Here is a 15,993-nt window from a genome sequence, read left to right as displayed (position 1 = left end):
CCTCCTGCTCCCAGGGCACGAGCTGCCTTGAGTTGCAAAAGGAGCGCATTTGCACCCAGCCAGGCAGGCTCCAAATCCCAGCGCACGCTTTGCAGACAACCCTCCTTTTCCTTATCTTTTCCCAGTGCAGTCAGAGAGCCTTGATCCTCTCTGTGGTTTCTGAGCCATCTCCTAGAGCAAGTCACAGCTGCAGACCTCCCGCTAGCAGGCAAGCGTGTGCCTGCTGCACAGACCCCCTCGGGTCTTTCCACCCCGAGCTTGTGGCGAGCAGCAAGCCGTGAGGACCCCAAAGCCTTCCCGGCAGCGAGACGAGGAAGCTGCGGCTGGAGGCAGAAGGCGCCCTCAGCCCCTCTCTCTGCCTGGCGCCGCTCAGCGCGGTCCCTGAGCCACGTGCCCGGAGTGCAGCTCCTTCTCAGCATTTCAAATTTGCCGGATGATAACCTCCACCCCTGAGCACACAGCTCTGATCCCACCCACTTGTGGTCTGACTCGCATTGCAGACACTACGCTGCCTGGATATTGCCGAGAGGAGGGAGGCAGTCAGGCAGCCACTGCTCGCCCAGCGCGTGCTCCTGCCTCCTGCCGAGCCGGGTGCCCAGGTGAGACTTGGAGGAGGCGCCGCCGAGAAGGGCTCTCCCCTGCTCCGCACGGCTGCAGGGAGCTGGCACCCTTCCCAGGTAAAGATTTGGCTTTATTTTTCTGCTGGTTGTCACAGTGGTAAATCACTGGGGGGGGGGGGGGGGGGGGAGGTTGGAGGGGTCCGTGCCACGGCCGGGGACAAGCTGAGCACCCTGCGCTGGGTCACCCTGGGTCGGAGCACGGGGGTCGCTTCAGCAAACCCCGCGTCTTTCCTACCCCGGCCGGAGCAGAGCGCGGTTTGGGGACGGAGGCAGGGGCATCAAAGGGACGAGGAGCGAAGGCAGCGCCCTGCCCTGCCCCAGCATCTCAGCTCCCCTCTGCATGAGGTTGGCTGCCGAGCCAACTTCTCGCACGGAGCTGCCCGGACTGTTTCCCTGAGCCCTTTGCCAGGGACCGGTTGTGCTGCCGGCTACAGAGCTGCTGTAGGGTAGGAAGCCAAATCCAGGGACTTGTGCAGTGACTTCTGCTGCTCCAGCAGCGCCTGCGAGCCCCCCGCCTGCATTTCCAGTTCCACCTTTCCCCTGAAACCTTTGCAGAGGAAACTTTTCAGATGCTGCCTGCTCTCTGCTGCTTTCCGTGCATCTCTTTGCTCTCGCTGCGTTCAGGCCTACCTGCAGAGCCCCTGGTCTAGCCGGGACCTTCCCCCCGCGAGCGTACGGAGGACGGGCAGCCCCTGATGGGGAGGGGGCTGTGTCCTGCCCCCCTCCCGTCCCCTCCGCTCCCGCCACGGGCAGCAATTGCCACCGCGTGTCGTTCAGAGCCTGGTGTGCCCCACGCCAGCGCTGCAAAGTGCCCTCAGAGCCGGCTGCTCCATCTCTATCACAAGGAAACAACTGGGCAAGGCAGCGTTTTGTTCCTGCCTTTCCCTGCGTTGCACTTGGCCTCCCCGGGGGCCGGGGTCAGGCTGGGAGGGGGCGCACAGAGCACAGGGCGGCAGGGGAAACCCAAGGGGCAGGGGCAAAACTGCTGGGGAATTGCAGCCACGTGGGACCCCAGGGTCCCCCCCCCCCCCCCGCTTCCCCGAGCTGCAGGGGTGCACAGAGGTTTGGAGGGGGCTCAGAGCACTAGTTGAGCTGCGACTGTCTGTGTGCACCTGTAGCACCACGGGGTGGGCTGTGTGCCCCCTCGGCACCCGAACGAGGGCTCGGGGTGCCAGTCCGCGGGGCACCCAGCAGCACCGCCGTGGGGGGCGGAGGGGAGGCACGCGAGCGCCAGGAGGAGATGGAGAAGAGGCAGCAGGAGTTCAGCAGCGGCGCTCGCCGAGGTGCGGGGAAAGGGGCACGTGGGGAGGCCAGGGGACGCGGAGCCGGGCGGGCAGTGCGCGGAGGAGCGCGTCCCTTCCAAAAAGGCGGCTCAGACAAAAACCAGAAACGACCCCATAACCTCAACAAAGCCCTCCACAGACAGCAGGGCAAGCTAGTTTCCGTGCTGCTCTCACACTTGTTCCTTCTCACATAGTCCTCGAGCCTCAATCCTGGCAAATTTGGTCTTTTCCACGTGTGAGACAGGCTCTCGGCCCTGGCAGCGGGGTGGAAACAGCCCGTTTGCACAGGTTCTTGTTGCTCCTGTCCCTTCCTGCTCCTGCCATCAGAGCTCAGACACCCTCTTTCAGACCAGAAGCGATCCCTCCCCTCCTCCCTGCTGCACAGCCCTGCCTGAAGCACCGCGCACAGGGCGCCCAGCTGTTTAATCTCTGGAAGCACTCAAACATAATTTTTAGAAAATGCCGCCAACACTCGGCTGCAAGTGCCACAAGGCCAGGGAATATGCTTTGTTCCTAATTGACTTGTGCCAGCACTTGGCTCAAAAACATGCTAAAGCAGGAAGCAGAGAGCACCGTTCCAGGTCTGCCTGAGAGCAGAGCTGTCTGTCCAGCGCCCAGGACGGAGCTAAAACACTTAACGCAGGGCTTGTCCTGAGTCCGCTGACTGTCACTGCCTGTGCCCTTTCAGGCTGCAGGAGACACTTCCCAAAGGCAGGCTGTCACGTTCGGTGCTCGCTGAGTGCTCCTTTCTGCACTTGCATCCCTCAGTGCTGCAGATGTACCTGGGCTCTTACCAGATTTATAAATAAACCTGTTGTGCCAGAAGTGGAAGCACATACATGGAGAACAGCAAATGTATTGCCTGTTCTGCAGAAATGGGCACTACGTCCCATTTGCCTTGTTGCAAAAGTGCACAAAGTGCTGGAACAAACGGTGCTCGAGGAAAGGATGCTGAAAGACAGACATGGGAGTAGGAGTAAAAGAGGCTAAAATGCAACAGAAATTTGCCATATATGAATCACAGCCCCCTCTGTAGAGGAGATAATTGACATTTTAAACAGCAACACCGTGGATCAAAGTACACCGTCTTTAACAGAGCAGAAAATACCTATTCAGGCAGGAGAAGGCAGGAATTACTACAAGAATTGTTAGGACGTTAAAGAAGCACCTAATGGGGAGATGACGTTACGTTACAACGGAAGGATCATTAATGCTCTGGAAAAGGCTATTAATGGAGTTCCTCAAAGATTGGTCTTGAGATGAATTTTATTTAATGGCTTTCATTAGCAATCTAGGCTTAAAAAAAACAGGTGTCCTCTAAGCAAATGTACTGGTAAGAAATTCAGGAGAAGTTTTAAACTGAACAAGGGACTAAAAATACTACAGGAGAAGAACCAGAAGATCTGAAAATTGACAGAAATGAAATGGTTGGGCAGAAGTTCATACACCTAGGGACTAATGGGAAAAATTGCTACCCTAAGCTGGGAGTCAGCAGTTGAAAACAGCATAGGAGAAATAGCTGGCTTTTAGGCAATCCCAGGATAGCTGTAAGAAAAGAAATGCAATCTTAGGATGCGTCAGACAAGTTTTCACAGCAGAGAGAGCGTCCATCAGAGTACTAGCACCACCGGAAAAGGCACAGGAAGGAATTCCCAGAAGCACTGCCCTGCTCTTGATCCCTCCATGCCAGGGGAGGTTTTGACCAGGAGCAGGCCCAGGCAGTGGCACCAAGGATAAGCAGGTGAATACAAAAGCTGCCTTAGGAGACAGGGCTGCAAGGTGATGACTTTTTTAGCCTTTTGGTAGAAAGACTGTCAAGGGAAACAGCTGCTCGAGGCATGTGTCAAGCAGGAAACGAACTCGTTCTGCTGAAATACAATGGGAGCTGAAGCGGCACTGTGGGAAAGGTGGCTGTGAGTTAAACGAGGTGGCAGATGCGCAGTCACCAGAGCAGCGATGCTCTGGAAGGGGCAGGAGAGAGCCCTGAACTTGGTGTGTTTTTCCAGGGGACTGCAGCGTGCCAGGCCTCCGGTGGCAGCAGGCCAACTCTGTTGCCTCCGCTCCTCAATCAGCCCCTCGGCCTGCTTCTCCCACGAAGCCGCGTCCAGGCACAGAGACTGCCATCGTTCAGGGGAATGTTTTCAGGCAATAATCTGGCCGGGGGACGTGGGATCATCTGCTCAGCCCATGCCACGGGGAGGGTCTTGCTTTTGCAAGCACCCAGCCAGGAACGGGCACGAGGCTGCCGGGTGGCATCCTGTGGCCTCCTAGCTGGTGGTGGGTCCTGCCCCATCCCCTGAAAGAGCAAACTCCCAAGGCTTTTGGGGAATGAAAAGAGAAGTGCCTAAGGAAAGAAAAAAGAAAGTGCCTGTTTCTTGTGCTGAACTGATTAGAAAAGCAATAAGAAACGAACCTACTTCTGGCCAGGACTGCAGTAGAGGCCCTGGGGCTGCCAGAGCTGATGATGATCCCTGAACAGAGGGATGTGAAATACAAGTTCATACAAGAGGGCTTGAAATCCAAGGCCCTGACACAGAAGGAGGAGGCGGCGCTGTGATGGGCTCATCCAGCGCCTCCAGGCACAGGCAACGTAACCGGGATCCTCTGCGTCGTTGGAGTCATAGGAAAGCAGCAGATTCCCACCGTCTGTGGCTGGTGCTGAGCACACCGATGCGGCCGGACCGCTGCGACCCACCAGCAGAGCTGGAGCTGAGCGCCCGGAAGAGCCCCTGTGAGCTGCAAGAGCTGGTGGCAGGAGCAGGTTGTTGAGGTGTGGCGAAGCAGCCACGTAGCAGGCTGTGATCCACCTACAGCATTTTCTGAGTGGGCTACTCCCCCTATAATTTATCCTGCCATTTCCAGCACCTTGGGAGCAATGAAAAAACATCCCTTTCACTTGGAAATACCCTTCTCTAAGAACAACCTGTTCTCATCATTGCCATCAGCGGGCAGGCAGCACTCAGCTTGCTCGGCGCTCCTTTTGTGCGCGAACAAAGAGCTTTCCACGGCAAGAGCCTGCGCTGCAGCGGGAGGCGAGGAACCGCTCTGCACGCGCCCGCTGCGGCTGAAGGCATTGCTTCCATCTCCGGGCAGCCTGAATCCCAGCACCCGGGCTCGGAGGAACCCCATCTGACAGCGGGTTTGCTTTGCTTCCCAGACTGCCTCCCACAAGCTGGTTCATCGTTCCTTATTCGTCCCCAGTTCTCTGGGAGAGGGCAGGGCTGCAGGTATTCTTTCTAATCCCGGTGGCCCAGTCTCCACCTTTCCAACCTAGAGTTCCCAGCAATCAGTGGTTACTCAGGAGTCTCTCAGGTATCCTGCCTTGCTTGGCCCATGCACCTTCAGCCCTGAACACAAATCACCCAAAGAACATTTCAGCCTGATCTATGTCATGATCTCCTCCCACAGAATTAGTTTAACTTTAAAATGTCACCTCTGTCCTCTCCTAGGGCTGGAGCTTCGGCTGGGCTGGGGTTTCATGCACTTGCTCCGTCTCCGCTGCCTGTTGCATGCTGCTGAGCATCAGTACTGCCTTCACCCGCAGCGTTTTCCCGGGGAGGGCTTTGCTTCCCTGCCCCAGGCCCTGGCTGTGGGGAGCCTGGGGCAGCCAGGCCTCCCGTGCTGTCGCCCAGAGCAATCGCGGTGGCAGAGGCAGGCGAGCCCCGATCACCTCGCCCAGGATCAGCAAGAGGATAAGGCCACACCAGGAGCACAGGCAGTTCCGTGGCAGAAGCCAGGGCCAGGCAGTCCTGACTCCTAAGGCTGTTTCTGGTGCTCTCTTTCACTGGTCATTTGGGTGCCTCAGTTTCCCTTTGGGAGCCTTCCGGACTCAGATGCCACTTGCAGTCATGCAGGAGCCAAGAGCCCTTTGAATCTAGCAGCAACATGGTGCTGGGGACCCACCGTTATGAGCCGCTAAAAGCCCTTTTGAGGGGTTTGCTGGACTGGTTCTGCCCTTGTAAAATACAGCTTTTTGTTATTTATGTCCAGACAAAAAATAGACATGAAAAATAAGCCTGCAAGGGATATTTCCAGTCATCTCCTCCCTGAGATATTCATTACTGGCAAAGTGCTTCCTCTTTCCTTTTAGGAGCCCAATTCAGGAGCTTTGCAGGGCAAAGCAACGATTTCCTCTCTGGGGTGCATGAGCCAGAGCAGTGCGGAGGCAAGGGACCAACGCAAGGCATGGGTTGCCAAAGGACTGTCCAAAACGCAGTTACTAAGGCAAAGGATCACAATCAAGTGCTTAGTTTTACAAGCACAGTCAAGCTTCAGAAATTCTCAGGAAAGACTCTTTCCTCATGCTCTCCTAGTGCCCCTTTTACCACAAGCCTGTAGGAGCTCATTGCCTTTAGACATCCTGCCCATAAGTTATATGGTCACCCTCAGGGGCTGGTGTTCCTGACTCCTAAAGGACTTTCCAGTTCGGGGACAAGTGGGCTGGAGCACCCAAGGAGCAGCAGATGCACCTGCAGCTGGGAGGGGTCCAAGAGGAGCTGCTCAGAGGACCTTTACCCACTGCAACTCTAACTTGGCCTTGTCTTTTCAGGTTCCCCTTAGGAGGCAGCAAACCTCTGTCCCTATTGCAGCACTGCTGTCAGGGAAGGCGCATAACCCAGTCTCCTTCTTACCTTTTCCAGCACAGACACACAGAGGAAGCAACAGAAAGGTGAGACCCCACAGAACCTGACCCCCACTCTTTCTCAGAGAAAGGAAAAGAACAGAAAAGGCAAGAGAGGAAAAGGGAGCAGCTGAGACCCATCAACAGCAGCTGCGAAGGATAAGCTCCAGCACTGAGCTCCCAGGTGGAGCTGATGAGCACAAGGAACTTGCAGGCCTGTGTCTTTCCTAGCATGCAAGGTTGACTGTGTGGAGTGACTCTGTAATGTTGTCCAGGGTCCTGGTAGACACAAGGTAGGTTTGAAAAGGGCTCCCAAGCTGCCTGGTAGAGGCTCATTCCAAGTAGCTGCAGAGCGAGGGAGAGCAGGACAGCTCTATCCATGCTACTGCACTATGGATCCATGCTACAACCTCACAAGCCCTCCAGAACCCATGGATTTCCATCTGCAGGTGCTGGTCGGGTCCTTCCTTGTCATCCTCATTGTGCTCGTTCTCTGCGGTAACATCATTGTCTGCCTGGCCGTCACCTTTGATCGCCGGCTCCGCAGCCTGACGAACTGCATCATCGTCTCCTTGGCCGTCACCGATCTGCTGCTGGGCCTCCTGGTGCTGCCGTTCTCCGCCATCTATGAGCTCGCCCATGAGTGGCCCTTTGGCAGCACTCTGTGCAATATCTACATGAGCCTGGACGTCATGCTGTGCACAGCTTCCATCCTAAACCTCTTCATGATCAGCCTGGACCGCTACTTTGCAGTCACCACCCCGCTCCGCTACAGCCAGGTGGTCACTTCCTCCCGGGTGGCTGTGGGCTTAGTCATTATTTGGACAGTTTCGCTGATGGTCTCCTTCCTACCAATCCACCTGGGCTGGAACACCAACGGGACAGCGGTGCAAAACACAGCCTCCAACTGCAGCAAGGAGTGCAAGCTGGAGGTGAACCCAGTGTATGGGCTTGTGGATGCCTTGCTCACCTTCTACATCCCTTTGGTCATCATGTGCATCACCTACTACCGAATATTCAAGATAGCAAGGGAGCAAGCCAAGAGGATAAACCACACGTGGTGCTGCAGCAGCAACACCCCCATGCCACCCATCGTGAAAGAGCACAAAGCTACAGTGACTCTCGCGGTCGTTTTGGGAGCATTCATTGTGTGCTGGTTCCCCTATTTCACGGTGTTCACTTACCGGGGGATGTGGGGGGACAGCAGCGTGAAAGGTACACCCATGTCCATCGTCCTCTGGCTGGGCTATACCAACTCAGCCCTGAACCCCATCCTCTACGGCACTCTCAACAGGGATTTCCAGGTGGCATACCAGCACTTGCTGCACTGCTGGAAGACAGGGGACCCCAGGGGCTCCTGCCTGCCTCCCCTCCGCCAGGCCCAGCCCAGGGGCAGGGGTTGCCAGCAGGACCTGGGCAGGCAGGAGGGTAAGCCTCTGAAACTGGAGATGAGGAACGGGAAAGGGATCTTGCTGGCTGACGGAGCACTTGAGAGGTAAGAGCTTTCTTACGGGCATAGGTTTGGTGGCTGGTCCATCCCCAGAGAGGAAGGCAGAGGTGGGGACCCCATGTTGTCTGGACCTTCCTTTTATATCTGAACTGGTTTTACTGTTAAGTAATGAGCTGGATGAACCAGCATGATATCCTTGGCCAGGCAGCTCTTGCTCCTTACAACGCACTCGGCAATTCATCAGCATCAGCAAGGCCCCAACTTCCATCCCTGTGCGCAAGTAGCACCGGTCCAGCTATGCGAGTTTTGCAAGGGGGGCTGCTGGCACGCAGCAGGGCCATCGCCATCACCTCAGGGAAGCACAAAATGTCCCTGGCCTTCAGATTCCGCTTTACAAAATGCGGGTGCAGGCATTAGTTGCAGCTGCTCCTCAACGTTGGCCATGTCCTACTCTCTGATGACAGGTGGCCAGCAAAGCCTGGGCACACATCAGAGCTGTGGGGGACTCGGAAAAGGTCACCTCCCAGCGCAGCGGGGAGAACAGCGTGTTATCACCGGGGTGTGGAGAGTTAACGTGCCTGCGGTCACCCTGAGCAGTTCAGGGGGTTCCCTTCTCGGCTAAGCCACACACCCTCATTACGGAGCCTCCGTATTTTGGCTGTCACTTTGCAGCAGCAGCGAACTCAGCCAACAGCAAGTCCCATTCCCATCTCTGTAAAGGAGCAAGAATAGCCAAAATTAGGCTGGCAAATGTTTTTAGAAATACAAATAGCCATGCAAGTTAGAGCTAGAAGTTCCCTCGGCATCACCTAAGCACATCACAGGGTCAGGACCCTCCTGGGGTGTCCCAAACAGGGCTGCAGCCCATGGGTGAGGGTACCCAGGCAGTGGGACGTAGGAGCAGGCCAGGCAGCCTGCCAAGCCAGGGCGATGCAGGCGAGCTCTGCGCCGGGTTGCGGCAGCAATCCTCTCCCTGGGCACCCGCGTTCCCGAAGAGCTGGGCCAGCCCTCACACCACCTTGCCCAAAGGCATCCACCTGCTTGAGCCCCAGGAGGGTGGGCAAGGCTGCTGTCTGCCGTGGTGCAAGCTACTGCTGCTCCCGAGCCTTTAATCTAACGTTTCGCAATGCCTGATAAACAGTGCAGAAACTTTCCATCCCACAGATAAGGTGTCCTTTTGCTGCCAGCTCCCAGTGTGCCAGCGGAGACGCCGTGCTCATGCTCTCCTGTGGCATGTGCCCTTGCTTCCACACCTTGAAGCACAGTCTAAAGCCATGGAAAGGAGAAAGCAGAGGGGTGGACTGGAGGGCAGAGCCGTCCAAAAAGCTCAGTCTGCACCAGGCTTAGCCTGGGCACTCAGGTGTGACTTTACCCCAAGGGAGAGGGCAGCATAGAGGCAAAACTCCACGCCGAGAGACGCTTGCAGAGTGGGGTGGATGCAAACAAATAAAAGATTGCAAGATCCTGGGACTTCCTTTCCAGTTTCCAGAGAAATAATAAAGTGTGCAAAGGTACAACATTTGGCAAACATAGTTGCAGTTATATAAAAATGCTTAGAGACAGCATGTGTCTGGTGTGACACCGATACGTCTGCAAACGTATGGAGACAGAGAAAGAGCTGTGCTATTTCTTCGCGCTAAAGCGCAACTCCAGGACAAAGTGGCTGTTCGGGGAAAGCTTGAGCGCTGGGACTCTGCCCACAGCTGGGGAGAGCTGAGGACAGGCAACAGGCTCTCAGGGCTTCCCTATAGCAACCAAAAGAGAGAAAAGAAGAACATTAGCGCCTTTGGAAAGTGCTGCTTTATCACGAAATGAGAATAATGAGCAGGAAGAAAAGGGGAAGGAAAGGAGGTTTCTGTTACCTGGGCCAAGGCTAGAGCCGCTGGAGGAGCCGCAGCTGCAGGCGGGATGGGGCTCAGCCCTGCCCCTGCAGAGCGGTGCCGGGACTGGAGGCGACCGAGGAGGCCGCCTCCGGACAGCACCAGCTAATCAGTTAGCAAGCAGCTTCCCAGGGATGCGGCCATTCGCGGCGAGCAGTGATTGCGACAGCGAGAGGCTGTGTCACTTCTGGAAATGTCGGTTTTGCGTTTGGGATGCCTGTGACGCAGTAGGAGGCCCGGCCGCAGAGTTGGCCTTGAGGCTCTCTCCGAAACAGCCTCCCTGACAAGGATCCCGCTAAGCTGCGGGAAGAGCTAAAAGCAAAGGGAAAGCAGCGAAGCAACTTGCAAGAGCACTGTCCGTCCGCTGGGACTGCTCCTGCGCTGCTGCCTGCCGGGGTCACTCCCGCACTGCGGCCCCGTCCTGCGGAGGCAGGAGCCTTAGCCGGCCATCAAAAGGAAACGCAGGGTTAGGCCAGCAAGCAAACTGGAGGCAAATTGTGCTAAAGGCCGGTGGAAGGAGACCTGATCTGTCGCTCCAGCAGGGCCAAATGGGATTTTATTTATTGACAAAGTGTATCTTGCAACACCGAGCAGCAGCTGGCTCCTGGCGGCAGAGCTGTGCTCCTGCCGAGACAGGTCCTGCACAGAATCGTGGCCAGAAACCCGGGGAAGGGCGGCGGACGGCTCCTGCTGCACCGGAGCTCGGACAGGTCTAGGGCAGCCCCAGCCCGCGGCAGCCGTAGGGCCGAGTCGGGGCACGCGGCTTGATCCAAGGGACAGACTTAGCTCCTTCCCATCGCTCGGGTGTGTTTGAATGAGAGCGGTGAGAAACTTGGAACGGCTTCTACCCCCCCTTCCAGCAGGAGAAATAACTCAGTTTCCCATCCGGGTTTGCTCCTACGGGAGCCCGACGTGGAGGGCAGGCATCAGCCGGTGCTGTGGCAGCGCGTACATACGCGAGGGAGGGAGGCTCAGACACGGGGACGTTGCCTGACCTTCTTCAACCCAGCGCTCGCTTTCCCATCCTACACAGCATCACTGCTGTGGTTTCTGCTTGCCATCAGATAAGAGCTCACTTGAGCTCTGAATGATCTGCTGTTCTTTCAACTTTCTCTGTTTCATGGGTTTGCTCACTCGCATGGCAATGGTACCAAGGATCACCTGGAGCCCCTTCCATCCCTTTTCTCTGGCGTCAGATATATGGACAAGTGGGTCGCTTCCCCTGCTGTTAGGATGGCAGATGAGCTGGATCAGCCAGAAGGTGGTCCCAGGACTAATCTGAGCGTGAAAGGACAGATAGATACCTCTTCCCCCTTCTTCTCTCCTGTTGCAAAGCATAGGGTAAAGGCCCGCAAACAGCAGTGAGAGTATTCAAGTGTTGGGGTGAGTCTTGGGGTGCCGAGAGCTGGGATGGGGAGTTCAGAGCGGGGCGCTCCTTCGGAAAACAAAAGGGGCAACACAGTCATTAAAGCACTGGGGGCGCTTCTGTGGATCGGGCCATGGAGGGTTGAGGCTACAGGGCCAAAGAACAAAGTGATGGGAGACAACTTCTCTTTCTTCACTGTGCCTTAAAAAGGCAAGGCAATCATGCCACGATAACGACACAATAAATGAGAGCATCAGTTGTTTGCACATCTGGTTAACCTCGGGAACTCATTGCTGCTTGATTGCAGTGAGACACGGGACTCAGCAGGACTCTGCTGAGCACTGGGCATGGCTTTAGGTTGTGACACCATTCACGGAGGACCAGACAGTTTAAAAGCCTGAAAAAAAAGAACATTGAGCACTAACTGGGTCCCCACCAGGGAGAAAACTGCGTAGCTGCGGCGGCTGGGGCCAAGCACGTGGCTCCGGGTCACCCTTCTGCAGGCACGAGGCTGTGCTCAGAGACACTCGGGGCATGGCTGGGACCGCGCTCTACGGGCAGAGAGAGGCCAGTTCCCATCGGAAAGGGCCACGTTCCCAGCCCCGACGTGCCTGCCCCAGACTGCCCTCCCCTGCCGCGGCCTCGGCAGGGTGGACATCGGGGCTGGGAGCGCATGGGAGAGCGCAGAGCGAAAACGGGAGCCCGATGCGCTCATCCCTGCTGCCACTGACCTGCTAATATGTTCTCTCTCTCTCTCTCTTTTATTACATCTTTATATACGACTTAACCCTTTCCAGCGCCAGCGCTTTCCTGTGAGCCTCAGCCAGCCCGCTGCCTGAGGACACACGTCTCCCAGCTTTTGGCTCCTGGCTGCCCTCTTCCAAAATCCTGTAAGGCTGAAAGGACAAAGCTAGGTTGTTCCCTGGGAGAAGCTTCGAGGCAGAGGCAGGGGCCGCAAGGTGAGTACGGGGCTGAGCCAGCGTGCGAGGGGACGGACCTCCCTGCCCAGGGGCACCCGATGCATTTCCCCCCTCCAGCCGTCCCATCCCATCCCGGTCCGGATGGGTGCCTGGTCCGGAGGGTGATGCCATCCGAGGTGCAGCGTCATCCTCTCTCTGGCGGCGTTTGCTCTCCTCTCCCAAACGCAGCCCCAAACACAGGGCGGTGCACAGACCTGTCCCCTGCTCCCCCCCAGCATTTGCAGCAGTGTTTTTGGCTAGTGTTATACGGCTGTCCCGTGATGCCCTGGGAAATACGGGTCCTGCTCAGCCAGCGCGCCAGCCAGGGGAGCGCCCGGCGGCAGCTCCCTCGGCCCGACTCTGCTCCACTTTTGTGCCCGCCGCTGCTGACGGTCGCCGCCGGGGAGCCGCTCGGCGCGCTGAGCGCACGTGTCTAGCTCACCTCATTTTCTTGCCAGCCGGCATCGGCTCCTCACAAATTGCCGGCAGCTTTTGCAGGCCTCCTGGCAGGGCTGCCGGGGCAGGGGGCCGATGCTGCATTCGGCATTGCCGCTCTCCCCCCGGCAGCGCTGGGCCGGAGGACGCATCCAGCGGCCGCTGCGCGGGAGGGCGTCTGTCAACTCCCCGGAGAGCCACTTGCTGCAGCGTCTCCCTGCGAGAGCCCGGCAAGGTCGCCCTGACCTCCACGCGCTCTCCCTCGAACGCTGCCTGCTGATAACGCGGGCTCTCCTGGGTCGACCGTGCCCTGCGGAGAAATGAGGTTACCCGCGGGCTGCCGCCAGGCACGCTTGTCCCTGCTCCCTGCTGAGCGGTGCTCCCCGCAGCCAAGGTCGTGCAGGGGCGGCACGGGCAGGTGCCCGGCGGGGCTGTGGAAGGGGGCACCTTCCCCGGCTGAGGAAGCTGAGGGCCACAACCTTCATTCATCCACCTGCCCCCAGCTGGCTGATTCGGCCACGTCCCAGGAGAGCGGGGCGGCGAGCAGCGGTCTGCACCTCTCCGAGGGGGTCCCTGCGAAGCGACCCGGGGATGGAAATGGAAAAGGGGAAGGGGAGACTCGGCAGGCGCTGCGCCCTGCGCACCCCCGAGCACCCCCCACCCCTGCTCCACGGCGCAGAGAGGTGCAAAACCCCAGCCGAGCCCTGGGAGCACCACAGCCAGCCGCGAACCTCCTGGAGGGGGAGGCCGTGCTGACCCCCCCTCGGCGGCGTCATCTCTGCTCCCGCCCTTGCCCAGAAGTAGGGGCGGCGGGAAGCCGATTCCAGCTCTGCTGCTTCACGCGCTTTCCCTCTCGGCGCTGCACACATCTTCTGAAACACGTCTAGTTTCCATGAGGTAGAGGCCAAATACCAGCTTCCCCCCCCCCCAAACCCCCCCCACAAGCAAGATCACTGATGCAATCGGCAGGCTGAAGGAAAGTGGGTGGCGGGGAGAGGTTTGCAGGAAACGCGAGGTCCTGCTGTCACCGCGGGTTTCCTCCGTGCACCACGGGGGTGGGGAGCGGAAACACGGCCCCACGTGGGGCACCCAGGCACCAGCACTTGCCGCGGCGCGGAGCATGCCCCGGCCCCCTCCTGGGGGGCACCCGCGCCCAGAGGGAAGGAGCACCCGGGAACAGGGCGCTGCCAGCCCCAGGGCTCCCCGTGGGGTTGCCCCCCTCGAGCTGTTCCTGGAACCGACAATTCAGCTGCCGCTGGCTGGCCCCCGCAGACGGGAAGAGCGGGCAGGGAAAGCCACAAAAACTGAGTCAGCCGAGGGGTCCAAGGAGACGTGAACCCACTCAACTCCAGGGCGACAGCGGAGCCGTGCAAGCGTGCTCTGCTGAGAGCATCCTCCCGGCGCCGTCCCCTCGGTCCTTCCTCGGCCCTGCAGGTCTCCGTGCAGCATCCCTCGCGCCGGGTGGCCCGAGAGGAGCGAAAGGGAGCCCCCTGCCAACCCTCTGAACTCCCTCTCTGTTCTCCTCAGGATCCCAACCCCGGCACGCAGCAGCTGCCTGTCCCAGTGCACGGCCAGAGAGGCCTCTGCCTGCCCGGATTTCCTCCCAGGAGGGTAGCGCGTTGGAAGAGCCCTCGGCAGAGCTGCAGAAGAGCTTCCCCAGCCACCCCACGGGGGCTGCAGCACCTCCGGCGTCGAGCCGGCGGCTGCAGGGCAGAGTCCGAGGAGCCGGCCCGGCGAGCCAGCGTTGGCCCCCTGGCCGAGCCAGGCAGTGGGTGCCCTCCCTGTGCGCAGCGGGTCGAGCTGGGAGGGAGAGGGCTTGGGGCAAGGCCTCCGCGCCCAGCACACCAGGGAGAAGGGCTCTTTGCACGTCACTGCCCTCCCCGGAGCTCTGCTCGAGGGCTTTATGGGAGGGCAGGGGCCCCAGCGCAGGGGGGACAACGGGGTAGGAGGACAGGGCATGGCGGCAGCCTTGCGAGTGGCACAGTGTGTCCGTGCCCAGGAGCACCCTGCACCCGCAGGCTGCACACCGGGGAAACCTCCCTCTCCGAATCTGCTTCGTACCCCCTGCACCAGCCCCCTGCAAGGAGCCGGGTGCCCCGGGGTGCTGCGCCGCAGGGAGGCACCGCGCTGCGTGGCGGGGCTGGGGTCCTGGGCACTGCTCTTGCTGGGAAAAGACTGCAAAAAGCAGGATGTCGGTGCACTGAGCCTGGGCAGAAGTAAATGATATAAAAACCTATGTAACCTAGAGGGAAAACAAAGTGATGTATTTCTTTAGATGTGCTCTGCCCTGGGAAGAGCCACCCCATCCTGCTGCCCGATCCCCAGCCCTCCACAGGAGCCCCTCCACATCGGGTCCCCAAAGGACCTGCGAGCTGGACAGAGACCTGCTGCGGCCCCGTGCCGGGACGCACTGCTTCAGCGAGCACAGTCCGCTCAGCAGGAGTTAACGGAGGAGGCAGGTGGCACCAAGCTCTTCCAGCGGCCACCGCTGCCCTGGGACGCTTGCACCCCCACCTTGGGCCAGTCCTTCCTCTGCTGGCCACAGCACAGGGTTGGTAGCCCAAGGCCACCATCGTGTCTCTGCAGCCGGGGACAGGTGCACGGGCTCTGGGATGCCCTGGGTCCCAGTGGGCCAGTGCCTGAAGACCCAGGCTGCAGCCCCTCCCCATGGCCTCCCAGGGACACCTCGCCTTGTGATACCACCTCCCCGTGGGGCCAGCTGGGCAGTCCTGCCTCCCAGAGCCAGCGGGAAGGAGGAGAGGAGCAGCTGGGATGGGAAGGAAGGAGCCTGTGGATCCGCGCTGTGGGACGGCAGGAGTTTTCCTCCTGGAATAAACCTGGTCCACCTCACCCCCAGGCAGGGGTTCTCCTGCACCCCGCAGCATTTCTGGCCATGTTGGGCACCAGCAGACCCCTCTTTACGGGACCCCCTCAGGAACAGCAGGCGCTGAGCCCCCAGGCCAGCCAGTTTCATGCCGGCTGAGCTGCCCAGGCTCTGAGCCAGGAGGAGGAAAGTGCAAGGCAAGTACATGGTCTCAGGTGCCTCTCCAGCCATCCCACCCCAGGACACTTACCTACAGTCTTAGTGATCTCCGGGGGTCCAAGCTGCTGGAGTAGCATCCTTCACCACAGCCAGACTCAGGGCCTGAAGTCATGCATGACACCGGCTCTGCTGACACAGGCTCGGCCGCCACCAGGGCCCCCAGGGCAGCAGAGGACCCCAAGCGGCACAGGGGCCACCCCAGGTGGTGGGACAGGCTGCTCGCAGGCATCTGTGCCTGCACCACCGGGCACCCCCTCGCCAGGCTGTGGGTGCTCTGTGGCCCGGCAGGGCCGGGAGCGGTGTGGCAGCAGCACAGGCTCAGAGCTCCCCCTGCTT

General features: G+C 59.1%; 1 protein-coding gene across 4 annotated transcripts; it reads left to right on the top strand.

Annotated features, from left to right (window-relative positions):
• The first annotated feature begins 474 nt into the window (after positions 1 to 474).
• Positions 475 to 15,656, top strand: HRH2 (histamine receptor H2). 4 transcript variants are annotated; one of them, XR_011143954.1, is made up of 4 exons: positions 475 to 677; positions 6,544 to 8,019; positions 9,139 to 12,179; positions 14,142 to 15,656. XR_011143954.1 is itself a non-coding variant. In XM_068959839.1 (3 exons), exons 2-3 carry the CDS (start codon positions 6,917 to 6,919, stop codon positions 12,034 to 12,036), a joined length of 1,122 nt encoding a protein of 373 aa, XP_068815940.1. In that variant the 5' UTR covers positions 475 to 677; positions 6,544 to 6,916; the 3' UTR covers positions 12,037 to 13,170. The 4 variants fall into 4 exon arrangements, 1 of the variants encoding a protein (XP_068815940.1); XR_011143952.1 differs by having other exon boundaries at positions 12,018 to 12,179; positions 14,142 to 15,650; XR_011143953.1 differs by having other exon boundaries at positions 6,453 to 8,019; positions 12,018 to 12,179; positions 14,142 to 15,650.
• Positions 15,657 to 15,993: the final 337 nt, after the last annotated feature.

The sequence above is a fragment of the Struthio camelus genome, chromosome 13 (genome assembly GCF_040807025.1).
Source record: "Struthio camelus isolate bStrCam1 chromosome 13, bStrCam1.hap1, whole genome shotgun sequence".
NCBI classification, from domain to species: domain Eukaryota; kingdom Metazoa; phylum Chordata; class Aves; order Struthioniformes; family Struthionidae; genus Struthio; species Struthio camelus.
Note: the sequence above shows the minus strand (reverse complement) of the source record. Positions and strands in the feature narration are given on the sequence as shown.

Excerpts from the sequence above, each read along its gene's own strand:
- HRH2 (XM_068959839.1), top strand. The coding sequence starts at position 6,917 with ATGGATCCATGCTACAACCTCACAAGCCCTCCAGAACCCATGGATTTC.